Source organism: Coniophora puteana (genome assembly GCF_000271625.1).
Source record: "Coniophora puteana RWD-64-598 SS2 unplaced genomic scaffold CONPUscaffold_2, whole genome shotgun sequence".
Lineage (NCBI taxonomy): Eukaryota > Fungi > Basidiomycota > Agaricomycetes > Boletales > Coniophoraceae > Coniophora > Coniophora puteana.
In genome coordinates this window covers 2,726,417-2,752,335 of record NW_006913054.1, presented here as the reverse complement: position 1 = coordinate 2,752,335, position 25,919 = coordinate 2,726,417, and the positions used below count along the sequence as shown (strand labels likewise).

At 53.5% G+C, this 25,919-nt stretch overlaps 10 protein-coding genes across 10 annotated transcripts; 2 read left to right on the top strand and 8 right to left on the bottom strand.

The window, feature by feature from the left end:
- Positions 1–102: 102 nt before the first annotated feature.
- CONPUDRAFT_150340 (uncharacterized protein) lies at positions 103–1,559 on the top strand (the record flags this gene model as incomplete). The annotated part of the gene is made up of 4 exons (XM_007766800.1): positions 103–319; positions 370–788; positions 847–1,053; positions 1,107–1,559. 4 exons carry the CDS (start codon positions 103–105, stop codon positions 1,557–1,559), a joined length of 1,296 nt encoding a protein of 431 aa, XP_007764990.1.
- A 461-nt stretch (positions 1,560–2,020) lies between these two features.
- Positions 2,021–3,965, bottom strand: CONPUDRAFT_135238 (uncharacterized protein; the record flags this gene model as incomplete). The annotated part of the gene is made up of 5 exons (XM_007766799.1): positions 2,021–2,196; positions 2,222–2,607; positions 2,681–3,316; positions 3,384–3,512; positions 3,793–3,965. The coding sequence occupies 5 exons, from the start codon at positions 3,963–3,965 to the stop codon at positions 2,021–2,023; spliced, it is 1,500 nt and encodes a 499-aa protein (XP_007764989.1).
- A 582-nt stretch (positions 3,966–4,547) lies between these two features.
- CONPUDRAFT_48066 (uncharacterized protein) lies at positions 4,548–5,315 on the bottom strand (the record flags this gene model as incomplete). Its single annotated transcript, XM_007765868.1, has 3 exons — positions 4,548–4,732; positions 4,779–4,783; positions 4,819–5,315. The coding sequence occupies 3 exons, from the start codon at positions 5,313–5,315 to the stop codon at positions 4,548–4,550; spliced, it is 687 nt and encodes a 228-aa protein (XP_007764058.1).
- A 234-nt stretch (positions 5,316–5,549) lies between these two features.
- On the top strand, positions 5,550–9,403 carry CONPUDRAFT_150337 (uncharacterized protein; the record flags this gene model as incomplete). Its single annotated transcript, XM_007766798.1, has 6 exons — positions 5,550–5,892; positions 5,946–6,098; positions 6,152–6,228; positions 6,735–6,932; positions 6,987–7,832; positions 7,889–9,403. The coding sequence occupies 6 exons, from the start codon at positions 5,550–5,552 to the stop codon at positions 9,401–9,403; spliced, it is 3,132 nt and encodes a 1,043-aa protein (XP_007764988.1).
- Positions 9,404–9,538: 135 nt separating this feature from the next.
- Positions 9,539–10,089, bottom strand: CONPUDRAFT_98624 (uncharacterized protein). Its single transcript, XM_007766797.1, has 2 exons — positions 10,042–10,089; positions 9,539–9,986 (listed from the first exon to the last, which is right to left on the bottom strand). The coding sequence occupies exon 2, from the start codon at positions 9,894–9,896 to the stop codon at positions 9,558–9,560; it is 339 nt and encodes a 112-aa protein (XP_007764987.1). The 5' UTR covers positions 9,897–9,986; positions 10,042–10,089; the 3' UTR covers positions 9,539–9,557.
- Positions 10,090–10,362: 273 nt separating this feature from the next.
- Positions 10,363–10,626, bottom strand: CONPUDRAFT_23079 (uncharacterized protein; the record flags this gene model as incomplete). Its single annotated transcript, XM_007765765.1, has 1 exon — positions 10,363–10,626. A coding segment is annotated over one exon (264 nt), but the record flags the coding sequence as incomplete, so codon positions are not given.
- An 842-nt stretch (positions 10,627–11,468) lies between these two features.
- Positions 11,469–14,675, bottom strand: CONPUDRAFT_142055 (uncharacterized protein; the record flags this gene model as incomplete). The annotated part of the gene is made up of 3 exons (XM_007766796.1): positions 13,511–14,675; positions 12,896–13,116; positions 11,469–12,836 (listed from the first exon to the last, which is right to left on the bottom strand). Exons 1-3 carry the CDS (start codon positions 14,538–14,540, stop codon positions 11,469–11,471), a joined length of 2,619 nt encoding a protein of 872 aa, XP_007764986.1. The 5' UTR covers positions 14,541–14,675.
- A 260-nt stretch (positions 14,676–14,935) lies between these two features.
- Positions 14,936–16,980, bottom strand: CONPUDRAFT_142054 (uncharacterized protein; the record flags this gene model as incomplete). The annotated part of the gene is made up of 3 exons (XM_007766795.1): positions 14,936–15,197; positions 15,283–16,098; positions 16,160–16,980. The coding sequence occupies 3 exons, from the start codon at positions 16,978–16,980 to the stop codon at positions 15,026–15,028; spliced, it is 1,809 nt and encodes a 602-aa protein (XP_007764985.1). The 3' UTR covers positions 14,936–15,025.
- A 929-nt stretch (positions 16,981–17,909) lies between these two features.
- Positions 17,910–20,720, bottom strand: CONPUDRAFT_162707 (uncharacterized protein). Its single transcript, XM_007766794.1, has 9 exons — positions 20,459–20,720; positions 20,079–20,394; positions 19,921–20,016; positions 19,576–19,788; positions 19,097–19,520; positions 18,731–19,039; positions 18,485–18,670; positions 18,292–18,426; positions 17,910–18,220 (listed from the first exon to the last, which is right to left on the bottom strand). Exons 5-9 carry the CDS (start codon positions 19,301–19,303, stop codon positions 17,933–17,935), a joined length of 1,125 nt encoding a protein of 374 aa, XP_007764984.1. The 5' UTR covers positions 19,304–19,520; positions 19,576–19,788; positions 19,921–20,016; positions 20,079–20,394; positions 20,459–20,720; the 3' UTR covers positions 17,910–17,932.
- A 34-nt stretch (positions 20,721–20,754) lies between these two features.
- CONPUDRAFT_49167 (uncharacterized protein) lies at positions 20,755–23,960 on the bottom strand (the record flags this gene model as incomplete). Its single annotated transcript, XM_007765943.1, has 11 exons — positions 20,755–21,279; positions 21,316–21,693; positions 21,755–21,952; positions 22,008–22,193; positions 22,264–22,360; positions 22,412–22,572; positions 22,624–22,825; positions 22,875–23,071; positions 23,124–23,303; positions 23,363–23,587; positions 23,649–23,960. Coding segments are annotated over 11 exons (2,661 nt in total), but the record flags the coding sequence as incomplete, so codon positions are not given.
- Between the last annotated feature and the right edge of the window lie 1,959 nt (positions 23,961–25,919).

Genomic DNA, 25,919 nt, shown 5'->3' with positions numbered 1-25,919 from the left:
TGCCGGAGTGCGGCTGTGAGATCCGAGCCCCGGTGCTCTGTGCTTGCGATGCGTGGAGTACCTGTACACCTACACATCCCTCAAAAGCTCTTCATCCCACGCATGGCCCCCGTTTTTGACGCCAAAACCTTGAGAATTCTCGGACTGGAGCCACTGGAAACCTCCCCAAGTCCACCCCCTCTGAGCCCTCAACCATCTAGGAAGGCCAACTATGCTCAGCCATCTGACTCGGAGGATGACATGGACGACAAAGCTTCCGAGGATGAGGAAATAGCAGATCTGGCTCCAACTCAGGGGAAAGGGAAGCGAAAGCGTACAGGTATTTGACTAGGTTACATCTCATCAGTGCCTGACTGTATATACACAAAGCTGACGATGAGGGGCCAATCACCGAGATTGAGGTCCTCCTTGATATCACCCCTGTAACCGAGATGAGCAAGCCCAAAACCAAGCGACGCATCAAAAAGATGACCTTCCATTTTGCTCTCGACGAGCCGTGGGACACGATGAAGGCTCAGATCCTCTCGCAAGTCACTAAAGTGGGCGGCGAGAACAAGAAAGTCCCTCCGTTTGAATGCTGTGATGTCCTTTTCAGTGTAAAAGATTCTGGGAAGACTACTAAGCTCTCTTTGACCAACGAAGCCGACTTCAAGACCTTGAAAGATCGTGCCGCCAAACTCCCTCGGGGCAAGGCCCAGATCCACCTCTTTGTTGATGAGCACGAGGAGGATAAGCAGGCCGATGGGGCAGAAAAGGAGAACTCTAATGGGGCAAAGGGGGGGAAACGGGTGAGTTTTAGGCTTTTTTAGATCATTATATGCGCTCGTTTATGGTCTTCCGGGTTAGAGTGGTGCCGGCAGTAAGGCTAGCAAGCAAGCTAGCAAGGTTCTTCCAGTGAACGAGCGGAAGAGCGAATTCATCAAGCAGCTCAAGGAGAAGTACTACTGCCGTCTCGCATCTTCAGTCTGCTCTAGCACCCATTGTTTCGAGCTTACTGGTGGCAAGCATCTCCCCCTCAACTTCAATCGCCTCGAATGCTGGGCCACTTCACTGGTATAACAAGCTCATTATAAACTCTTGCTCGCTGTTGAACTCACATGACTCAGCTCAAAGGTGATTCGGAAGAATCGACGCTGGAGAAGCCGCCGAACCACTCCCTATTCGACATCAACCAAGCCAGCACTTTGAAGCCGGATATCCTCGAAGAACGTCAAAAGATGTTGGCTGCCAAAAATGCGCCCGCAGTCGCACAGCCCATCATCAATGTCCACATCCCTCAGATGCCGAGTGCTTCTCTCCAGCAAGCGACTAACTCTGGTAACAGTGACCAGCTCCTTCCACCTGACCGTCTCCCTGGAGCAAGTATGCCCCTAGTGGCCTTTTGTCAGCAGTATGAGCTTGATGGCGACATACTCAAAAAGCTTGAGGAACACAAGTTTCGGCAGGTCGAACACCTTCGATTCACTACTCTTCCTGTACTCGAGAAAATGGGTCTTCACTTTGGCGAGGTGGCAGCCCTTCAGCACGCTGTCGAGAACTGGTCGGTCCCTCGCACCTGATCACGATATCCGATAAAAAAACTGTGTATTTGTATGATGACTGATGTATATGCATGCTCTATAATACAACTTGACCGTAATAGCTCTGATCGTGGAAATGGGGACAGAAACAGTCTGCCCACGGAACGAGCTGTTGGTCGTGACAGCACTCGAGGAGCAGCCGACGTTGGCGTCGACAATATCCACTCGCTCACGCATCCGTTGAGATGTCCCGCGGCGAATCGGGCATGCGCAGCCCTTGACGTCGTCCAGGCCCTTGGTGTGGAACTTGGATATGGGCTGGCCGGGGCACACGTTGTCCGGGTCGTTCGGGACGATGATGGACTTGACCGAATCTGGCGCGCTCGTATCGTGGAAGGACATTGCCGCTTTGTTGTACGCGATCTCGGTGGTGACGTTCTCGTGTGTCTAGTAGGTGGGTGGTAAAGTACAGGTTGATGCTATGTCGCGAAGGCAAAATACTATTTCTTGTCCGGCGTGACCGAGCTCCGTTCTAGCTTCCGCAGAGCTTCTTGGCCTTTGAACACGCCTTCGTCCATCCCAGCGGCGTTGCACTGCTCGATGCTCCGCGTGTAGAACGCGCGAGCTTCGTTCTTGTCGCCGTCCATCTGCAATACGGCAATTCGGTCATCAGCGCCTCAAGGGGAAGGATAGGTATAGACTTTCCTCCCGCATCGTCGCCAGATTGAACAACACAACGCCAAACACGCTCTCGCACGTCATATCCATCTCCTCCTCCCCTCCGCCACCCCCTCCGCCATACTGCACAAACCCAGACGTGACGAGCGGCGCGGGCTTCCCGCGCGCGTGCAGCCCGCGCTCGACGACGGTGTGTGCGCTGCGCGCCCATTTTTCGGCCATGGCGCGCACCTCTGGGGACGGCGGGTGTTGGCGCATGACGAGCTCGGAGATGTTGTTCAGGATCTGCGCGGCGTTGCATGTGTCGGCGGGGGTGCGCTGGACGTCTGTGAAGATGCGCGGGGCGGGGGCGGAGGCGGTGGAGGGCAGGAGGAGGGCGAGGGCGTGGTGGTATAGGGAGAATGCGTATCTATGGGGTGGGGAGAGCGGTGTGAGTGGTGAAGTGGGGTCGTGGGCAAGTGGAAAGAGAGATGGGTGCTCACTGGACGTTGCCACTGCGGGCGTAGTACGAGCCGAGCGCCTCGAACGGCGCTGCGAACTCGCTCATCGGGAAGAGCGCCGTCAGGTCCGGGTCGTGCTCCATCGTCACGTTGAGCGACGCGGGGACCTCCGTCGCTGGACTCTGCCCCGCAGGCACAGGTGACGCGGCGGCGGCGGCGACAGTCGAGTCGGGATCGAGCGCGTTGCACACTCTCAGCGTCTCCTCGACCGCCCACGTCAGCCATCGCTCCTCCTCCTTCTCCTGCTCGCTCCCCGCGGCGCGCTCGCCCACGAGCTTGGCGACCATGCACGCGATCGCGACGCGCTTCATGCGCTCCGCGTCGCTCGCAGCGTACGTCCGCCATTCGGGTGCGATCTTGTTCGCATCGCTGGTGGGGTCTGCTATCACTGTGGACCCGTCAGTAGTGGTGTTGGCGGTGGCGGTGGCGGTGGCGTTTGGGCTGTCGGCGGGCTCGAGGACGGCCCAGGTGCGCTCGCACGTGCGTTTGGCGCGTCGGGCGGCGGCACCGCCTTGCATGGCTTGCACGGAGGCGAGGGAGGCGGCGATGCCACAGAAGTGGAGGTAGGGTCTGTCGCCAAAGGCGGACGGGGGAAGGGTGAGGGCGGTCTCGAAGGCACTGCGGATTTACGATGACAATTATGGCCGGTGTCAGGCTTGGAGAGGACTAGGGACACGCGACTAACCGGCTGAGGTAGCGTTCGGCAACGCCTAGGTCGCCTTTAGTCTTTGCAAACGCGCCTGCGTAGACGTCGTCACGAATCTCTTTGGGGATCCTGCTGAGTGTAGCATTGAGACCTGCATAGAAGTCGTATCTGGACGACCGCAGAGTCAGTCTCGCCGCTTTGTTGTACGCGATCTCGGTGGTGACGTTCTCGTTGTCGTCGGATCCTGGGTAAGGTTGCTTGCGAGGGTTTGCCGGTGCAGCGGCGAAGGACCCGGGGTGTTGTTTGGAGATCGCCGTTGGCAGTGGTAGAGTGGTGGGAAGCCGGAAGCATGGATGACTGGGTGGGCGAAGCTCTCCTTGCCCGCGGGCGTGGCCGCACTCGCGGGAGACAACGAAGCCGGCGCGACAGAGCGCAGCGAGAAGTGCACGATCGGCGAGGCGCGGTGCCCGAGGATGGCGATGCCTTCGGACGGCGCAGTCCGTTGCGGATGGCCTGCGGGTAGAGTTGTCTGTCAGTGACGGATACGGAGCGCTGGCGGACACGGGGGCGGATGGTCGCGGTGTCATAGTTGTTGGGAGGCTTGGAAGGAGAAGCGGGCATGTTTGGAAGAAGAAAGGAAGACTAAGGAGAGCGGCTGTACACGGCTGGAGGCGAGGGTGGTTTGGCGGGCAGAGAGGCAGACCGGAGGTGGGCAAAGCGGTCGGTTGGGCGGGTGATCGCAGTGTGGTTGCTTACATAATCAACGCGTGTTCATGCTGCGCATGTGTACCCATTTTCTCAACAAATAGGTACTATGTTTTCTAGCTGTATGCTACACTATGTCAGACACTTGCAGTATACTACAGAGACAAGGTTTACACGTGTAGACTAGAAATATCCTGCATGAATGTAGTAGCCATGCGCATCCAAGGGAGTGATGATATCTAAAACTTCGAAAAGGTCGTAGAGGAGTCCATCACCAGGCTGTGGCCTGTCATAGTAGTGCTGGTGTCGTCGCATAAAGTGTTTGATTTTGGAGAATGCCTCCTCAATAGGGTTGAGGTCGGGCGAGTAAGGAGGGAGATATTCAATACGGACACCTAGGAAGTAGATAATGAAACAGGATGATGACTATCAAGGCTGAACCACTCACCGAAACGCTCTGCAAGCTCCATAATCTCCTCGCCATGATGGATCCTTGCATTATCGAGCACAAGAACATTGAGACCGGGGTCTGGATGCCGCGTACACTGAGAAAGCTTTACAAACACTAATCAATTCCGAGATCAAGCTTGGATTATAGGATAAACTCACCACCCCATTCTCTAGAAAGTCCAGGAACATGTCGCGGTTCATGGAACCCTCGACAACTGTTCCCGCAGATATACCTTCAAGGGTGAGCAGTGCAGTGACTGTAAAGCGCCGACCACGGACGAAAACTTGGCCTGATTCAGCCCTTGTGCCTGCCTCTGACCAGCCATGTCGGCGGCAGATGGTTCGCTCATCCTTGGAAGTTTCGTCAATGAAGCCAATAGAGCGGGGATCATACTGAGAAATCCTTGAAATAAAGTCTCCTCGCGCATACTCGCTTCGCTCCTTGGCAATCCGTTTGAGTTTCTTGTTGGTTACACCAGCACGTACAAGCTCGCGGAAGATAGTCGTGAAATGAACAGAGATGAATCTGTTGTGCATGAGAAGGGACTGTAGCTCATCGAGGAATCGTTCGGGCTGGGCTTTGATGATGTCAAGGAGATACTCGTGATCTTCTCGATTGAGATTGCGAGGACGACCACGATGGATTGACCTGAGGCCGACAACATCTCCTGTATCGCGCCAGAGCTTGAGGGCACGAAAGAACGTGCTTCGAGACAGGTCCAAGCAGCGCAAGATGTCTTCAAGGTCCAACAAGCGTTCTTGTTGAAGCCTGATCGCAGCTACTTTGACATCGGGGGAGATACGACGATTGCCCATAGTGTACGAGTACAGAGAAAGCGTAGCTAGCTACACTCAGGTTGCAGGTGATCTCCGAACTCGCGGTGTCGGTGGCGGTGTCGGTGGCGGCGAGAGGTCGGCAAACGCCGACACGTCTGTGCCCAGCCACAAATCAACATCCGTGACGGCGTCGCGCCGCGCGTCAACCGCTAGCGTCCCTATTATTAGATTAGATACAACTCTCTTTGTTATCTACACCATTTGTCAAATCCGATGTCAATTCCCTTAGCAGAGCTCGCCCGCCGCATAACTGCCAAGGAACAACTTCATGTATTCACGCTCGACCATCTCCTAGCTTTCATTGATCGCTGTTGTCAGTTTCGCGACGATTTTGCTCTGGTTCAGCAAGGGAGGCGCGATACACGGTCGGCCCCTGATATTATGCCCGCCGCGCACACCTACTGGTTCTCGCAAAAGTTCGACGTCCCCACTTCGGCTATAGACCTTCTCTGGGACGTATTAAAGGATCAAATTTGGCAAATGATGACGGCCCGAGAGCGCCTGGATGATTTGGTAGACGACTTTGAGGAGAACGGTGGCTGGGACATTGGGATAGGTACGTCATCAGGTTTTGTTTCAGACCGAGGCCTCGGTTTGAATCCTTGTTAGCTTATGTCCCGTTGTACCCTCCTTCGCGGAGTTGTATCAATCCAGACTGTCAAAAGAGCACCGAGCTCCGGCAGCATGTTGCCCTCAGATGTGTCGCGTTTACCATCGACCACGGTGTTCAGTTCGCGAAGGTGGTGAACCTCACTTGTAACCGTATGTTATTGTTTCTCTCGCCGCATATAACGACTCATGTTTGTGTTTCACAGAGTGCAAATGGGAATTTCACAACAACTACGTAGTACGCCCAGCACTCGTGGCCGACGAACAGGGGAATCCCACCGCTGTAAGGCAGCGACTCTACTACAGCCAAGTCCCCGATTACATTGAAAATAATGACACCACCGTGAATGCCAAAAATTATATCGGCCACCGGTCCGTACCCATTTCCGGTGCTCCGCGCCGACTCGCGACCTCTAGAGTAGTGTAGCGAGGTCGATGGGGAATCCCGAACAACTAGTGTCGGCGTATCGGCGGTGTATCGGCGTGTCGGCGTGTCGGCGGGTGTCGGCACAAACGATGACGCGCAAATCAATGTGACGGCGTGTAGGCCCACAAAATCAATTCACGTGGCTCTTCGCGTCGCGCTTTAGATAGTAGTCTGAATACCAATGTACATATCAGTCTCCCCAGGCATTCGTCCTTGGACCAAATATAAATGTCATTCTCTGCCCGTCCGCGTCTTCGTTTCCTCTCGTTTTTCTCCCTCGATCCTTTCCTCTCTCCCTCTTTGTTTCCTCTCATTCTTCTCCGTCGATCCTTTCCTCTCTCTACTACTACGTCCACACCTAGGCTTCGCCACACACACCTCTTGTTCTCGATTGTCGGCCACTATCTAGCAACACCATGAGCGGGTGGATCTTCTTGCCGCCTCTGGAGGTCCTCGACAACGGTACCTGCACTTGCCCAGTCTGTTTCGAGGTGACGATCCTGTACCCGGCGGTTCACACGAATCCTAAGCACAGGTACCATAAGCGGGTCCATCTCAAGGTAAGCTCACACTTTGTTCTTCACGCAATCAGCCTCATAAACACGTATCTCCAGTGCTTTAAGCCACACCCGGATGGCCAAATCTACTACTATGTCTTCCCCGAGGGTGACGTCCCTCCGCCGGTCCTAGCTCGCACCCGTCCCTCGAGCACCCCTCTCCCGAGTCCTATGCCTTCATTCTCTTCGGCTACCAGTCTCCAGGCCCTAGCCAACTCAGCATCTCAGACGCCCTCCGATCTAGGACACGCACCTATCGTTAAGCCGCTTGGCAAGTGCAAGTTCGGTAACTGCAACCTTGCAACTCCCATCAAAAGCGGCGCCTGCTATCGTGAGTGGTGTCATATCCACTGTAAGGCGAGAGGTGGCTGCACGGGCACAGCAAAACATTGTGTCGATGGCAACTCCCTTGGTCGTCCCCTCACTCCTGAGGAGCAGGAGCAGGAGGAGCGCCAGCTGAGCGGTCGCTCTCAAGTCCCTGTCGATCTTCACCTATCCTCGATTCCTGTCCCTTCGTCCTCATCTGCAGGTTCCTCCGAGTCATCTACGGCTCCATCACTCCCTTCCTCGACTGTCACTCCTTCTTCTTTATCCCCTTCTTCTCTGGCTTTGTTATTCCCTAGCGCTTCGCAGCCATCACCTTCCACGCAGCCGCCGTCACCTTCCTTGCAGCCACCGCCTTCCTCGCAGCCACCACCTTCCACACAGCCACCACCTTCCACACAACCACCGCGGTCGCAGCAGGCAACCTCTTCGCTGATTACAAGACATCTCGAAGATCCTTGGGTGGATATATGGAAGACGAAGAAGGTCGACACGGTCATGAACGCCAACCAAGCGCACATCCAGACTGTGCTTGAGCAGGATAGCAAGAAACTACTGAATCTGCTCTTGTGGATTACAGTACGTTATTTTTTCTAATTTTTTCTACCGTGACGCTGATGCTTTTTGATTCATAGAACACACAACGGGAGAATGCCAAGCTCATGGGTTCGCGGTCTCTACCAAAGTGGCCCTATTTCTCGCTCATCGAATACATGTCTTCGGACGAGTCCGCCATACCTCCTCCTAGCGCCGAAGTCCACCGCATCGAGCAGTATGACCGTCGAAGGAGCGAGTGGGTCACCGTCTCAATCCACGCCTCGCACAAGGTCACCACCGGGGAGACCCTTATCTTTCGACTCCCTGGTGTCACTGATCCACAGGACGACTCAGGACTTCTTGGGCCACCACCACCTATCGACACCATCGACGATATCACTCTCGAGCGTGCCCGAATTCGTAAACAGTCACCAGTCGGCCGTATCCTCAAGCCCATTGATCCTTCCCTTGTTCGCCAGCGTCCTCGCTCACCGCGTCCCCGCTCACCGCTCCCCCGTGGTTCTCCTGATCTGCTCGCTATCATGGCGCAGGAAGCGGCGCAGGAAGCTCAACTTGAACAGCCATCTCAGCCTCCCTCACTCGAAGGCTCACCGGTAGAAATACCATGGCCGTCCCCATCGCTCAAGGCTCGCTATGTGTCACCACCCTCCTCCACATCGTCCTCTGTTTCACTGTCGCGCACCCGCCCGCTCTCACTCCTTGCTCAGGCCTTTGTAGGCATTGACGACGAGGCTGTTGTCATACTATCTGCCGTTGGACTCCCTCGAACGCCCGACCGCGCGCTCGCCTTACCTGGTCGTCCACCCCGGCCCGAAGTTCCTCAGCCCGAGCTTAGCGCCCCACTGCTGTACAGGTCTTGGCCCAGGGGCTGGCACGTCAATGGGGTCCTTGACGGCCTTCTCAAGGTCTTCGGCCCCGATCATCGCCACGAGCCAGCGCCCTCAGCATTCATGCGCGTGTTTGGCGTGCCATACAAGCGGACGACTGTGCGCGACGCCCTCCAGCGGTTTTCTACCCTTCCACAAGAGGAGCGGGTTGCCTTGTATCGCAACCAGCCTGGCACCTTCTGGGGTAAATTTAGTCGCAACGTTCCACTGAAGGAATACACGCCCTCCATCAAGCACGATTCCTCCAGCGATGGCGACTCCTCAGACGACAGCAAGTCCTTGGTCAAACGCGAGCCCTCGGACGTGCCCTCGGACGCGTCCTCCATCAAGCTTGAACCCTCCGTTGACGTGGAGCCTTCCATTAAACGTCTGCCTGCCTACGACATCGTTCTTTCCAGCGGGTCTTCGAGCCCTTCGCGCTCAACCTCTACCTCCGCACCTGCTGCCTCAAGTCGCGCTCGTTCGAAACGCAAGGCCAAGTCCCAGGCCTCTTCAAGTCGTCCTAGAGCCAAGCCCAGGCTGTCAAAGTCTCGCAAGTCGCAGAAGAAACCCGAGTACATCGAGATCTCAAGTGATCCCGAGATAATCGAGATTTCAAGTGATTCTTCCGATCTCCCTCGTTTCCTCCTAGCTAAAGTCAACAACGAGTCCAGTGAATACTTTGATATCTCAGGGATCAAGTCGGATGAGGACGAGGACGCTTGAGGGAGGGAAGGTTTGAGCTTTGTTCCTTAGTTTTTTCTCTCTTCATTAGTTCCTCTCTCTTCGTTATGTTAGTGTAGTCCCTTCTTCACATTCGTTTATGTGTACGCTCTTTGAATAAAACTCGGTGTTCATTTTAAAATGTGTAATTGATAATCTACTGCTTAGGCATAGGGGAATGGCATGGGTTGAGCTTTTGGGCATTCAGCCTCTGCACAACGTCTATGTTACGAAGACGAACCATCTCGTCGAGGAAGAAGTTAAATCGTACCGGCGTCATTTCGCGAACCATCGAATGATAAGAGCCCAACCACACGTTGACCTGCTCGGCGATGCTGGAGTTGAACCACCAACCGCTGCCGTCGTCTTTGAGAAGCTCGGGAAACAGTGCAGGGTTGCAGTAGCGCTGGCAAAAATCGTGCGTCGTCTTATGTTTGTTGAGGAAGTGAAATACGTCGACCGACATGCCAACGGTATCCCACCACGGATCCTTCATAGCCTGCTGTTTGGCATCGCACGCGGTGTCGTAGATCCAGTGTTCCGGCTTTCGCGCGCCAGGGATGCTGAACAATGTTTTAACAAAATGCTCGTTATGTTCAGTACGATACAGCGGAAGGAAATAGTAGAAATCAGCAACATACCAACACGTTTGACACGGCTTCAGCGCCGTTAAGAGTTGCACGGCCGACAATGACACCGCATGGACGTACAACTGTCTCTTCGCAGCAGGATCGGCGACGAGACAGGTGTATTTTGAGGCGTTTCGTTGTCTTACTCGGGCAGTTTGCTTGCTCGGCCTGTTCGTCGTTGACGCCTACGTTGGTGGGATTGGTGTCGACGTGGTGAATGAGATGGCCATCCTCGTCGAGGTGGAACCATTCATTAGCGTCGTTGGGGAGGGAATCAACGTCCCCGTTCATTTCTGCCGCCGGATTCGAGGTGCGCATACGAGCGAGGCGAGCTTTGAGCGTAAACATGCTTCTGCCTCGATCTCGGGACTTGATCTCCAGTTCCTGATGCTCGATATTGCTACAGGTATGGCTTGACGAGGAAGTCGGCGAGATCGCGCTGTCGCAGTCTGCGACTGCGCATATACCAGCAAGGTGTTGGTCGTTTTTGCAGAAGTGATCGGCGTTAGACTCGAGCGGTTCTGTGCATCGGAACTTCCTGCAAACATAGTGCCCAATGGTTACGCCATCGCTGACTGCAACCTGACACTTTCCTACTCTTTCTCAGTGAGAAGCACGACAATATCAAATACGATGAGACTTACGGTAACGAGGCTTACCATCGGGACCGGGTGGATCGACGAAGACCCTCATGCATAGGTCGCAGAAGTGTCTGAGTTCGTGTTGGCCAAAACGCACTATCCGCTCGTTACGCTCCTGCATGGCCAACGTGAAGCGAGCTCGTTGCTCGCCATCATGAGGAACTCGTAGTGGTGTCTTCTGGTCCATGGCATCCCGAAGAAGAGCGAATATGGTGAATGCATACCACACTTGCTCTTGAGTGAGAGTAGGACTGAACGGCAGCTTGTGTTTACTTGAGGCGATTCGAGGGCGAGACCAGTATTCTGACTGAATATAATCGCCCTTACGAGCGTGGTCGAACTCGTACGTGGTCGCGCAGCTAGTGGCCGACGTTCTATACGATAGAAATAAAGCTAATTAGTAGTAGTTGCGAATGCGAAATGGGAACGTACGCGGAGATGAGCATAGCATTCGTCCACATGTCGGCGAGCTTGCTCTCGACGAAGTGATGGGTGCCGACCATGCAAATAGCTGTAAGCAGAATACCCACATCAACACCATCACCTCGCGGCTAGCAATGTCAACGGACTCTGAGGGCACCATAATTGTTGACCAATAGGCCTCTGGTCTCATCTGTGATTGTACAGCGCCATGACAGAAATTGCCGTTCAGCAAGATAATAGCGCCTTCGGAACTGACGCGTGGAGGCACGTTCCCTGTGTTGAACAATAATTTATTTAAAGATGGTGCAGCCCATCGAGAGACTATCCTGTTAATGAGTAATCTCATACGACATCAACGCGATTAACATAAAAAAGCTAGGACAACCCTGACGGCTCACTGATGCGCTTCTTTTCCAGCCTTTTAATCTGATTTATCGTCAACATTATACCTATCATGTTGTCCCACCTCTCCGAATAATCCTCGTAATCCTGCCGCATGCCTCCCAGTGCCGCCGGAGGGAGCGACCAGCAATCAAGGGCGGCCCTATCCTCGATCCCCGGGAACAAGTCCGAAAGGAAAGCTGCGATATCTGCAAGATTGCCGCCGATTCGCGAGTCGAGAAATTGCGCTTGAAACGGCCTTTCGACACGGAACTTCCCGTATTGCTCATCGCTGAGAGTATTTAGTTCTGCGGTCTCGCAGTCGACGGCCAGAGATATCATCTCGAGCTTGGGAAGTCGTCTGAGCATCGCTCTCACATCAGGAAGCGTGACGGTCGACCGAACTCTCCAGCCCCAGTCGTCGTTGATTTGGAGAGTGCCGAGGTTAGGCCAGGCGTCGGCCATTGCGAGGAGATCGGGGCCGCCGAGAGTGACTTCTCGGTGGGTGTTGATACAGACGGTCGACAGGTTGCGGAACTTGAAGGCGTGTTCCAGATCGCCTCTCCCGAGCAACCAGCCCGGTTCGTTGTCTCTCTCATCGACCCGGAGACACTTCAGCCTTGCCTTGTCAAAATGGCTCACAAGCACAGAGAACAGATCCGAGATGGAGTCCGTGGAAGCTGCGTATGCGCCGCCCAGAAATTCAACAGGGCGCCAATGGGTGGCACGTATGATCGAGACGATGCTGGATAGACTTTGGCCTGGCGGAGCCAAGAGCCTGAGTTCGTCGAGGTTGCAAAATGAGGGATCGTGTAAGACAAGACGAGACGGAAGTTCCCGGAGGTTCATGGAGAGCTTCTTGAGGGACGGCGAAGTCGAGAGGTAGAACCATGCCTGATCCGTCAAGGCGCAACAACCTAATGACTCGAGATTGCGCCACGAGGTAATGACCTGCGAGATCAATGCTTCTTCTCCAAGTGATGGTGTACTGTGCATAAATGTGAACTCTTGGAGATTGGGACAGGTGACACCCGTGATAGCGGCGAGCCCAAGGACGACCGGGTTTGCATGCCCGGGGACTATCTTCAGGGATCTAAGCGAAGGACCCAGCATAATCCTCAGTAAAGGGCAATCACTTTGAAACACGGATTTCCAAGACAGACGTTGTAACTTGGGGAAAAGATGTTCGGAGAAGGGAGGACAGCTGAGAGCGAATAAGACTTCGGCATTGACAATGCGCTCTATCGTGTCCTCATATGGATCAACCGAATCGAGATTATCGATGATCTTGACACGGGAGGAATACTTTCTGAGGGTCGTCCAGGCTTCTATGGTAAGGGGTCCTCGCAAGTGGTAGCGACACTTGCGGTCGTTTCAGGTGAGCTCTATCCCCCAGTAAAACCAGCAAACGAGCAACTCACGGATGTCGCTATAGTTTCCTCTCGCTCAATACAGCCATCAGGTAGACAATCCAGCAGCGGCGTGATATCGTTCAATTCCGCCCACAATGCGTCCAGAGCAGGGTCGCAAAACAGCCGGCAGGTCCGAGCTAAGGCTACGAGATCTTTCTTGCTTAGCTGATGGAACGCTATGGCGTGAGCGACTTCGGCTATGAGTAGAGCGCGGTGCATCTTGCTCAATCCTGCTTAACGGACGAGATTTGTGTACGAATGGCAGAGACGAGGTGAATGGTAAAGGAAGAAGACATAGTTTTTGTAACAAAACAGGGTGCCAACGCGTAGTGAGGGAAATAGCCCCTGTCTGGCGCTCCAGCCGGACGTGGTTGCCCAAGTAGGTGAACCCAGTCTTCGTCATTCCACATCCTACTTGCATCTATTCAACTCAGTTTGCTCCCATGATAATAAGGAACGCCGCATTGTGGATTTTACTAGAACAAAAAAAAGCACTGAATCCTTGCTACTCAGCGAGCTCATTGATACGCCTCTTTTCCAGTTTTCGGACCTAGTTCATCGTCAGCACGATATCCACCACCTCTTCCCACCTCTCCGAATGGACCTCGTACGTCTCCAGCATACCTTCGAGCGCTGCAGAAGGGAGCGACCAACAATCAAGGGCGGCCCTATCCTCGATCCCAGGGAACAAGTCCGAAAGGAAAGCCGCGATATCCGCAAAGTTCGTGCCGATCCTCGAGTCCAGGAACTGCACCTCAACCTCCCTCTCGACGCGGAACCTCCCGTACTGCTCGTCGCCGAGGGTCTCCAGCCCGACGGTCTCGCAGTCGACGGCGAGCGCCAACATCTCGAGTTTGGGCAGCCGCTGCAGCATCGCTTTGACGTCGCGAAGCGTGACGCGCGACCGGCAGCGCCATCCCCATCCGACGTTGATGCTAAACGAGATGAGACCAGGCCACGCGTCGGCCATCTCCAGGAGATCGCCACCGCCGAGGTCGACCTCTCGGTAGGTGTCGACGTGGACCCTCGTGAGACAGCGGAAGTGAAAGATGCGCTTGAGCATATTCATGTCCAGCCTCAGACTATCAGGGGACTGCTTCTCGTTCACGGAGAGGGTCTCGAGCTTGGCCTTGTCGAGATGGCCCGCGATAGCTTCAAAGAGGTCCGAAACGGAGGTTGGGTGAGCCGTTTCTGCGATGGCACTGAAATGCGCGGGAGAGGCGCGGAGTGAGCCGACAAACGATGCGATGTCGGACAGGGTATACGTGGAAGGGCTCACAAGTTTCAAGGAGGTCGCATTGGGGAAAGCAGGCACATGGAACGTCCACGGTGTGGAAAAACGTCTGATCGCGACAGTTATCGACTTGAGAGATGGCAGCGATGAGAGGTACTGCAGCGCGTCCTTGTCCAGCGCAAAAGAAGTCACATCCTCCAGCTTCGGCCATGATGTGATTAGCTTGGATATGACAGCTTCTTCTTCCGCTGAAGGGTTTTCGCTCATCCAGGTGAAGTCTTTCATGCGAGGACAGAGGACGCCCATCGTGGCAGCCAGGGTGAACAGGTGCTTATTGAGGTGCCCCGGATACAGAACGATGGCCTCAAGGGAAGGACCAAGAAGCACCCTGAGGAAAGAGAGCGAGTAGCTGTGAACCATCAGCCAAGATAACCTCCGTAGCTTAGGGAAGAGTGGGTCGAAGGTGGGTGGACAGCTCAAAGCGTGGAAGATCTCGAAGTTGATGATGGTCTCCTTGGCCTTCTGACCCTCGGGCAACTCTGAGCCAGCGAGACGAGATCCGCATCGTAGATTTGCTGGAAGGCGATGTTACGGGCAACCTCTACAATGAGAAGGGCGCAATGCGTCCTAACGTCGGAGCTGATGTACGGGAGAACAAGGGGGAAGGGAAGAGTAAGGCATATGCATATCGCGAGCTGATGGACGATGGAGCGTTTTTGCAACAAAGCAAGTGCCAGCGGACCAGTGCCGGAAATAGCCCCTATTTAGTCTCCCAAAGTCCCAAAATTCAGTATCCATACATCATTTTAGGTCCATGAATGTTACAGCGGATCGTCCATCCAAGCGTCAATACACAGCTCTTACAGCAACGCGAGAGAAGCCCCAGCAAGCTTTATTCCATTCGCTCAGCCTCGAGTGGTATTATTGCCTTTCCTCAACCGCTGCTTCAACACCTCCTTGCCAACCCTCTTCACGATCGCCCGTCGCCCGACTCCACGCATATCGATATACACAGCGACCACGTTCTTCGCGGTTCCCGTGAGCAGTCCCGCGCTCTCAGCCGCTTCCGCCCCATACCTATCACATTCGTAGAAAAGAAACGAAGAAGAAAATAAAAATCAGAACATGCGACCCAAACCGAACAGAAAAACAACGAGCTCACTTATGCGCAACAGCCCGCCCGAGATTATCCGACCCCACATTAACGAACTGCTTCACCGAGCTATCGAACGTCGACAGGAGCAGGTCCGCCGAAATCAGCAGGCGATGCCGCATCTTGAGCGGCTGTCGCTCCCCCGGGGTCGCAGCACCTTCGAGGCTTACGCTGGAGCTGCTGGGCCCTGCGCTGGTGGTTACAGGGGACTGAACATCGTAGACGTCTGCCATTCCCTTGCGGGGTGGAAGAGCCGGCTTTTCAGGACCCGTTGGACCCGATCCCGAGTAAGGAGGTGGAGGTGACGGTGACGGTGCACGCGCAGGGAGAGGAGGTTTGAGTCCGCCGCCTGCAGGAGCGGTTTGCGAGCGGAATGGTGACTGCCAGGTCGATGTCGCTCCGCCGCCAGCGAACGCACCCGGGACGGGAGGAGTGCCGCCCGCAGCTACTGCGGGACCGGCGTAGCCGAAGTTTGCGCTTGCTACTCCAGCGTTAGCAGTACTGGTAGAGCTTCGCCCTGAGAGCGTGGTTGCGCCGCGTTTGATCATGCGATCCAGCAACACCATGGTTTTGCTAGACACAGTGGCGGCTTTGGCGCTGACGGAATGGACGGTCGCGAGGCTCTTGCGCGTGTTCTGCGAAGTGAGGAACACCAGAGCTCGAGGGGGGAGGGGTGGGGCCTGTTTTGAGCCTGGGGTGCCCGGAGTAGAAGTAGTAGGGGTTTGCCCTGAGGCGTAGGGGTTGGGAGCGGAGTGGTTGATGTAATACGTCGTGCCCCAAGTCATTGTCGTCAGCAAGAGATTGGTCGATCCTTTAATGACATGACTGTTGTGCAACCAGTCACCATAAGCGTCCCGTCTAATAGTAAAGTAACCGAAGTGCGCACCTCGCGAGCTCTGCGCTGCGCGTAATCCAGTCACGATCTTCAGGAGGAATAGCGCGCACGAACAATGCGTGCGGATCCTCATCGGCGAGCTCCTCCAGCGCCTTCTCCGAATCAGGGATCTCGATCACAACTGGCTGATTCTCCTGTCCCTTCTCCCGGACGGAGGCATCTTCACTGATATTGTGGTTCTCGAGCTCGCCCACGACTTCTCCAGTGTTCTCGTTGATAAAGACAAGCCTGCCTCGCAGTTCTTCATGCGGATTCTCGTACTTTGCGTACGACGGACTCGAGTCGCTCTTCACATCCTTCGGTAACGCCGACCCCGCTCGCGATCCTGATCCCGAGGGTACCTGCGACTGCGACTGCGTACGCGCCGCCATCTTCTCGCGCGACGGCAACGGCGGCCCCGGGTTCGCCATCTCGCGCACCTCCGTATACTGCTCCAGAATGCCATGCAGCGTGTCCATGTCCTCCAGCACATGCGCACCCGCGTCGCCCGGCGGGGGCGCGGCGAGCGTGAGCACGAGCGAGTGGTCGTCCGGGTCGCGCAGGGTGTAGACGCGCGCGCCGGCGCTGGAGACGCTGACGGAGATGGGCTTGGTCGGGTCGACGGGGAGCTCGTACGCGTTTACGCGCAGGAGGAGGAAGACGTCGCGGCTGGGTTCATTGCTGGACCATGAACCTGGGGGAGAGGGATGGGGCTGGGGCTGGGGCATGGGCACGGTGACGCATTCGAGGGAGAGGAAGCCATGTTCGTTGACATCGGGACCTACGAGGGCGACGTTGTTCAGCGTGAGGAGAGAGAAGGCTTCGACGGACATTATGGAAGGCTATGAGGAGTAGGAAAAAGTGGTTGCACAGAAGGGATTGTCTTCGAAGGAGTGCGCAGTGACGCCATGTCGACCGCATAAGGGAAAGCCAAGATAGATCATGTTGTCGGAAATTTGCTAAAATGATTTAAATACGTTGCAATCAATTGAAATGCTACAAGGAAACGGCTCGGTTGCAATATTCATTGCAATGATAAAGACCCTATTACAATAGGCATTGCAATCGTCATTGCAATCATCAACTCAGTGGGCGCTACAATTGACATCTCGACATGCGTGGGAACGCATTACAATCACGCGAGGGCATGCTACAACGGAAATGGCAATCAGCATCATAAGGGGAAGTCAATGACGTGGCAATAGCTACTATAAGCACCGATAAAATACGGGGGAGGAAAACAGCAAAACAAATCTAGGCCCACATCAGCATTTACCAAGCGAAACAATCATTGATAATATGACTTGCGGCGGATTCGAACTTGAAACTATTAGATGTGTGCAATACTTACTTACCATTATACTACGCTCCTGTGTGAGAATACCTTTATTTCTTTCAATATAGCATATCGTAGTAAATAGCCACTCGTAAATTTTGTTCAATCGACGTTCACTTGTTTCAATACAAAGCGAAGTATGATAAGTAAATCTAGGGCGCAGCATTCCTGCGGCGCGTTCTGGTAGTAGGGGCAACCGTCTCTGTCTCAACTCATCAGCATTTCCGCCCGCGCCTGGATCAGCTGGCGCTAGCCGATCCAGCCGTCCAGGTTGTATCCTGTGACAGATGACTTAGCCCTTTCCAGATGGACTTTCTGGGCCTCCAAACGGCATTAGTCGAGCCAGATTGGAGCCAGATGTTAAATATCGTAGCTAGATCATCCTTCCAAATACAGCACGAATTCGAGAAACTCTCTGATTGGCCAATTATTGTACATCGCTTATGTAATTAAATGCCCTCGTCGCTGGAAATGACGATGCCATCGCTATCGTCGTCGTCAGACTGCTCGGCGTGAGCCCCAGAACTCGCAGAAGATCCCTTGACAAACGGGGCTACTGCTGCATACACCTGATCCCACTTTTCTGATGACATACCGTCCATTTTTGCGGTATACTTGCATGCCTGGTCCGCCCACTCGCCCTCGAAACCATGTTTACCTTTCACTTTTCCCCCATCCTCGGTCCTTGCACCTTTCGCGTTGTAACCGTCCTTCCATAAGAATAGAGCACGTTGTACCTGCAAAAACGAGTCGCCATGACAGTATTTATTAGTAGCAGATCATCATGTAGCAATCGAGACTGGCGTACCGCGGCTGCACTGAGCGCCAGACCACCCGCCGGCGCATCTGTGAGTCTGTCATTGGCGTAGAGCTTGGCTACCCGTTGGACGTGATGGGCGAAGACTTTCATAATTAAAGTCCCTCGAAAAACGCCTTTGAACGTCTGTGAGAGAAATAAAAGTAGTTAGCGAAGCAATGAGAATGAAAACAAACCCACGTACACTCGGATCAGCATAAAGAAACGGCTTACGCTTTTCTCCTGGGGACTGGGCTTTTCGACGCTCTGCGACCCAGGCAATGCGTGTGCTAGATGACGACGAGAGCGATGGCTTGGTCATCTCATCATCAATAAGCTTGACGGCCTTCTTCCCGATGTCGCTTCGCCAATTATCGAGGGTTGCCGGAATCTAGAAGTAGAGGACACCATCAGTGTCGACAGCGAGAGGGATAGTAATGGGAATACTTACAAACTTCATGATGGCCTCGTCTCGATGGACTGCATATCCAACATGCTCAGTTTCTCTGAACGCGTGATCCCATGCATGCTGCGAGACACTCCAGATGTCGGGGTGCGAGTTAGAGGAAAAGGGGTCGGAAAGTGTGCCAGCCCAGCCCACAAGCTCGGCCTTGATGGCATCCCACCGATCGTTGAAGCCGGGCTCGCGAAAGAAAGGTAGGTCCTCCTTGCGAATATCGGCTTTGGGTTTCTTTTTTGATGCTCCTTGATGCTCCTCTACAGCAGTGTCGACGTCCTTGTGCGAGATGACGAGCCCCATCTTGTAAGTCATAATTAGTAGTGGTGCACCATAATACAAACAGTACAATTCACATACCTGCGCGGTGGTACGCTTGCCAGTGGAGGTCACACCCATCTTTGACGTTGTGGCAGCTGCAATGGGGACAGCAGTGACAGCGGCTTCAACCGACCGTGGCTGAGAACGCTTCTGTTTGAGGGACTTCTGTGCACGCGCTGCGGCTAGAGCAGCAGCTCCCTCATCATCGTCGAATGCACCAGTGACAGGGGGAGGGGTGGAATGCATGGACGAGGGTTCCGTAGTCGAAACCTCTCTGGAAGGAATGGTGATCTCATCAGCGTCGTGGTCAGCGTTGGACAGAGTTGATGGAATGTGACGTGAACTTGAACCAGTGTGGGCCTTTTTGGAGGTCGACTTGCCCGCAAGAGTCTGCCATCCGGCGCGAAGGCCGGTAGCAGGCTTTGCGGTGATTTTTGGCCGCTTCGTTGCAGCCTTCTTTGTGCTGCGTGGAATCAATAAGAAGCCGAAGCCGCCCATTTATAGATTGGTGAGCTTACTTTTCATTGGTAGCTTGCTAAACCAGCTCCGACTACGTTCCTGCTGAACAGAGGCGTGTTGCAGGAACGCGGCTCGAGGCAGTGCCGCCTGGAGTGTGCAATACCAGTGAAAGCTTGTGGGTAGAGCTCCATGAGCCAAGTGCAAGGTAAACACGGGTGCGTGATACTGAAAACGTGGAGGAAGAGGTGGCCACGAGTTGTTTATCCAGAGAGCTATACCCGAGGGATTTCGAGTACACAAAAAAGAGAGGAGTAGGGGACCATGTGGAGGAAGCAGAGATGGGGAGGTAGAGACCCACGGATGTCAGCTGAGTTGTCGCCACAAGTAATCTCTGTGCGGCTCACCCGATAGACTGAACAGAGTGCCGCTGGGGGAACGCGCCAATGAGCATCTCGATTTTGCCGGGCGTGACGTTCTTTGAGAAGATGGTGTATATGCCGCTGTGGACGTCTAGTGATCAGAACCTCTCTCGCAGTAGCGGCGGCTTGCAACCCAAGCACACCTTTGCTGTACGTAAAGACCCCATTGTCAATGACGTTCTTCGAGTAAATCAGCGTGTCCTCGCCCACCCAGCTGCTCCGCGCCGATCTGCTGGCCCTCGTGCTAGTCCTCCTTGCTCCATCCGGGCGGCAGGGTGCCGGCGCCGACAGGGATGACCTTGTTCTGTGTTTGGGCGCCGGGCAAGTTGTAGGTCCAACCCTCGCCGGCTCCAAGACTACGTTTGGAGAAGTAGCGCTTGGTCGCAATGATCTTGTCACCCGAGAGGTGGAAGCGGGCGTCGGCCACAAATCTGTAGGTCTCGTTCGTCACGCGCTGGGCTGCGTAAAGGCGACCGCTTCAGAAAGCTAAGCAAGGTCAATAAAAGCATTGATAAACGCATACCTCAAGCTCCAAGTCATCCCTCGCACAGCAGCCTGTTGTGCATTCTCTCCACAGTCAGTCCGAAAGTCCAGGCACAACTGAGAAAAGCGCGAAGAGATGATATCAGAAATCAGTTACATGTGGCAGGTCATGTTAGAATTGGATGTAGTACAAGCTCTTGGAGAGAATAAAAACATGATAAAAGAGTATAGAAGCGGAATGAATGGCAGAGACAGCTTGGCAAAAGCTCAAGCGGGGGAACAATTGGCTGGTTTGCCTCTACAAGATACGCCTGGTGGCGGAGAGCTCATCTCAGCTCAAGCTGAAGGGATTGCGGGCCTGTATATCACGATGTGAATTAGTATACTTGATGTAGTTGAAAAGACGTACCTTTGATGTCCAGCTGACTCATGCATGTGTTGCATGCGAAGGAACATATCGGAGTCCACTGTATCCACAACCAGATACTCATCCGATGTTATCATGGATGGATCAAGAGCTAGTGCAGCACCCCGAACAAATGACTCCACTGAGAATATCTCAGCACAGCGTCGCGGCTGCGATCGCACTCGCCAAAAGTTAAGGTCTCGATCTGCAGCTGATCGCGCACCAACAGCAGCATCATATGGAAGGACGAGGGCGAGCTGGTATGTCTGCCCCTCCACTATGCATTCGAAGAGGAAAAGGAGACGGCCGAAGATGTTTCGCCGTTCTGTGTTAATGATAACACAGTCATAACGTGGTCCGCCGAAGAAGTCTGGACTGCATCGCAGGTAGTCGGAGTGCAGACACCAGTCAACTTTGGACTCGTAGTTAACCTTCATGTATCTGAACTCAACAATCTGCAGATATGATCAGTTTGTAGTCTTATTGTGAACTTGTCCATAGGTGAATTTTAAATTAGTACTGGCCTTATCTTGCGGCTTGTATTGAACACGCCGAGCTCCCGGAAGCAAGCGACCAATAGAAGGAATGAGGATGTTGAGGAACTCGTAGGTTTTGATTCGAAATCGCTCAAACGCTGCATCGTTTGCGTATGTAGTCTCCACATCCTCAAATGACACCGCCTTTTGGCGAGATCCTATCCGTATATGGAGGGAGTTCTCACTGTGACGAAAAGATGATGTCAGTGGACCGGTTACAATAACTGTCGATGAGCTAAGAGGCTCAAGTTCTGCTTCGTATATTGCGTCGTGATCGTCAAGGAGTTCTCGGATATGCAGACAGGTCAGGAGGTCATGCTCGACTTTGAGGATCTATTCAAAATCGGTTCGTTTGAGTGTAAGCAACGCAAGACGTGAAAACGATAATACTGACCTGTGGTATAATGTTCTTGAAGTTTGTGGTGCCGTGATATATCCTTCGAAAGATGCCATGCATGCGCTCGTTTGGTTTGGCGTCAAAGCCACGAGTGACACCTTTAGCTATGATATCTTTGAATGAGTGGTCACGCGTGTGATTCTTGGGGAAGTTCCAGTCCTTCTCGGACTCTGCAGCGGTTTCCCGAATATATACCTAAATAATTAAAGCGAATCAGGATCATCAAACAGATGAGGAAAGGTGACAGTACCATGGTCAGGTCAGCCAATGCATCAAGGGATTTTTGCCCTGCCGCAAGCGTGACGTCCGTGTGTACATCTAAGGTTAGCCACATGTCGAATTCAACATATGCCCTAACAAGTCGGAGGAGAAGATGGCCATTTGGGCCCGTCTCCGCGTGATGGGTGAGGACAGTATGGCAAGTAAATGTTAGGGCCTAGAAATAATAAGGACTCAGCATTAGTACGCTTGTTATAAACGTAGCGATGACACGTGTTAGAACTGACCTTGGATATATCACCATGTTTTTCTCCGTCGTTGAAGGCTACATCGATGACATGGTCAAAATGATGAAAATTCCTCCACCGAGGCATTAGATCAAAGCTAACCTCTCTGCAATCAGAAAACAGCTAGAGTGAGATTGTATATCCTTACTTGTTGTCAACAGTGGCTGCTGCATCGCGTCCTAATGCATGTACTTCCTTCTGCACGATGGGCCAAAGGTGATACCCAAACATTCCCTCCTTGTTTGCATGCAACGGATCAAAGGAGAGAGCCTTGTGGACATCCGTGCCTTCCACAGTGTTGAACGCGTTCTGAACCGCACGTTATAAATCAGATTGAGTAAGGATAGGAGGGGAACTCACATTGACATTTCTAATTCCAGCATGCAGAAGAACTTCGTCTCGTTCTTTGCGGCTAAGACTTCGAGCGTGTTTGAGCAGCGCATCGGTCTGCTCTGCAACTCTTCGAGGCCACTCCTGGTGGCTGTAGAGCAGGTTCCTGGGAATTTTACATACCGGGCACGGTCGTTTGGCATTGACGCCTCGAGTCAATGCCATGACGCTCCTGATAAATATGTCAGTCTCTTGGTCAATACAGTAAAATATGTTCTCACTGCTCCTCGAAGTCTGCAGATAAAATAAGAATGATCGGGAAAAACCACCTTTCAATGTCATCCCAACACTTCACCCATCGCCCCGTTTTTGCATATATGGCAATCTCCTCGAGAAAGACTCTGAAAGACTCATGCCAGACAGCGTTTTTGAAGTTGCTCCACGCTACCTTTTTCTTTTGTTTAGGGTCCTCCTTAACCTGACATATCCGATTGAGTGAACGCCTGCGGCAATAAAAATGAGAAACCCACAATGGGCAACCAACCCACGACTCTACCGCCCGCAAATCCTGTGCCATTACGGATTGATGCGGGAAGGTTGGCACAGCGAGCAATGATGGGATACGCCTTCTGGGTGCCAAAAGTAGACAACTTGGCTTTATCGGCATATAGGATGATCGCAAACGGCTTGGCATTCTCGGGAATCCGATTCTGTATCAATCCCAGTAGTACACATATAAAATAAGTTAAAAATGGAGCACGAAATGCACCTGGAAGCTCCAGAAGTCATCTGCTGTCCATGGCTCATCGATGAAGCGCACAAACAACTCGCCATCGAATTTTGAAAGCCGCTGGGCATCAAAATGGAAGTGAGGCCCCGTACGTGGATCTTTCAGAAGATCGGTGGCCCAGTCCCACAGAGGACGATGCCAAAAGTCAAATTGCCGTGGTTCAGGCTCCTTAGCATAGTTTACGGATATGACTTCACGCCGGAACTGGTGGACATTGCAGGTAAAGATCTATGAACATGTTGGAATAGAAATTTGTAGTACGTACTGGTGTGACACGCTTGCCAGCAGCGTCCCACGTTTGTCGCAAATCCTTGTAATCCTGGATGTGAAAATCTTCCCGGTGATCAGCAACGCGCCGAATAAGCTTGATGAGCCGCGATGTCTGCTCCTTGGTCATCAGCGCATCAAGTGCGAGCTCAGCCACCTCGAAGTCGAGCCGAGAGCGGAAAGGGTGCCATGGGTCAAGGCTCTCCTCGTCAATCTGGGGTTTGGAAAAGTGCTCTCGCGAGAATTGCGAGAAAGGCGTCACTTCCGGCTCTTTCTCGGCGTGAGGGTGGTATTCAACGCGTATGTCGTCCTTGTCATTGACGATTTGCGATGTCGAAGGTTGTGCTTGAGAGTGAAGTCAGCTATGAGAATGCTCGGAGACTTGTTTAAAAGGGAGACTTACGCGATTGTTGCAGTTCCTCGGTATGACTTATAATGCTCACTCCTTCGTCGTAGTCCCAAACTTCGCGCTGTACCACCGGGGGAGCAGCAGCTAATATGTGATAATTGTTGGTTAGGTAATATAACAGAGCAATGAAAGGTATTGATGCTCACCCGGATGTACGAACGGCTGCCTTGTGGGTGGGCGGGAGGCAGAATCCGGCCATGAATCATCTAAGAGTGATGGCCCAGCGACACCAACGTCCGCGGCTGCATGACGAGCTGCCATGTCCGCCGTCGTCATCCAAGATCCAGACGCTGCAGCTATAGCAGCTTGGCCTAATATTGATATAGTCAGAACTACCCGCTAGTTTATAAAGCTGCACACCAAGCAAATGCTTACTTTCACTTAGAGATCGCATATACTCCTCATCTTCCTCATCGCGGCGCTGCTTCTCGGCGCATGACTTCAGATGTCGCCCCATCCCCTTCTCCTTCATCTGTGCATGGCATATCTCACACTGAACCAACTTCGTACGGTCCGGTGGCATCTTGATGTGGTGTTCGTGGACTTAGATGAGCTAGTACTAGCCACCGGAGGTAGCTGAGCGCGTTTGCAGCTTATCGATTAAGTCGCAGAAAATCTCGCATTGCAATCACATTCGAACGACTGGTTTCTGCACGTTGTAACTCCGACAGGGGCTATTTCGAAGTGTTACAACGGCCCTGGAAACATTTGAACTCCGTCAGCTCTACTTTAATTTACTGTAACGGCCCTCCCTACGTTGTATCGCCGACGGCTATATCTTGATGCATCGCAATATACGTGGCAAGCGCATCGAAATGCCACGTGATTGTAATGGACTTAGGGAATTTCCGACAGTCGCACAACATGAACAGGTTTAGGGCAGACACATCACTACATGGACACAGTATGTCACAATTCTATTCAGACTCACATCTACATAGCACAGATATTCTAGATTCAATAGAAACAGCAATCCGTACCAGCTGCAGTTCACTAGACGTCGAAGGGAGCAAATCTCAATGAAGCGACATTTGTACAAAGATCTTCCGCTTCATTATTTGGATGCGCCGTAAGGATAGAATCCAACGGTCGAATGGGCTGAGGCTGGTGCACCGTCAAAGGGGCCTCATCATGAACCCGACCCGCCCTTACCAAAGAGGGCAGACTCGGAGGATTCACAGGCGCCTCGAACAAGCGCACAATGCGCGGCGGAGCATTCAGAGGCGGACGCACCGAGACCGCGAGCGCCATCTCATCCATCACGCTCAAGCCACCAATCAAACGCCCCTGAAAAGCCACTCGCGCATCGCGCTCGCGATGCCGAAGGTAAGCCACGCACGCAGACTGAACCTCCACAAGCGCCTTCTTCCTCCTCACCTCGAGATCGAAATCGTGGATCTTCAGGAGGAGGTCGCGGTCCATTCCTACAATATCCATTAACACACGCGGGATGCGCGGCTCTAGCGGACCGTTGAAGTCCGGGACCACACAGCGTAGGATATGCATATACACCGGCGGGACGAGCTGCGCGTCGAAGAAACTCAGAGCAAGGTCGCCCCGGAGCTTCGTCTGGTACTGTCCGATGTACTTGCACTTCGACGTGCCGGGGATCTGCATGAAGAAGTTAAGCGGCTGCGACCCACAGTCTCTCAGGCGCATGTCGGCCCATGCGCCAGAGGTCTTAGGCACGAAGTAAGCAAATCCCGAGCTAAAGGGCTGGAGGAACTTGGGTCCAATAAGGTCATCCTCGCGGCAAATGACGATGGGCGAGTGGTTGAAGGTCGGCTGAGTGCTCACAATAGCTGGGGCGAAGCGATGCCTGTGCAAGAGCCAGAAGGTTTCAAGGGTCTCGAGCTCGAA

Coding starts and splice junctions, on each gene's coding strand:
- CONPUDRAFT_98624 (XM_007766797.1), bottom strand. CDS start 9,896: ATGAAGGATCCGTGGTGGGATACCGTTGGCATGTCGGTCGACGTATTT.
- CONPUDRAFT_162707 (XM_007766794.1), bottom strand. CDS start 19,303: ATGCATTCCACCCCTCCCCCTGTCACTGGTGCATTCGACGATGATGAG. Junction 18,427..18,484: donor TTCTTTATGCTGATCCGAGT/GTACGTGGGTTT, acceptor TTTCTCTCACAG/ACGTTCAAAGGCGTTTTTCG. Junction 18,221..18,291: donor TGGCGCTCAGTGCAGCCGCG/GTACGCCAGTCT, acceptor TCGTTTTTGCAG/GTACAACGTGCTCTATTCTT.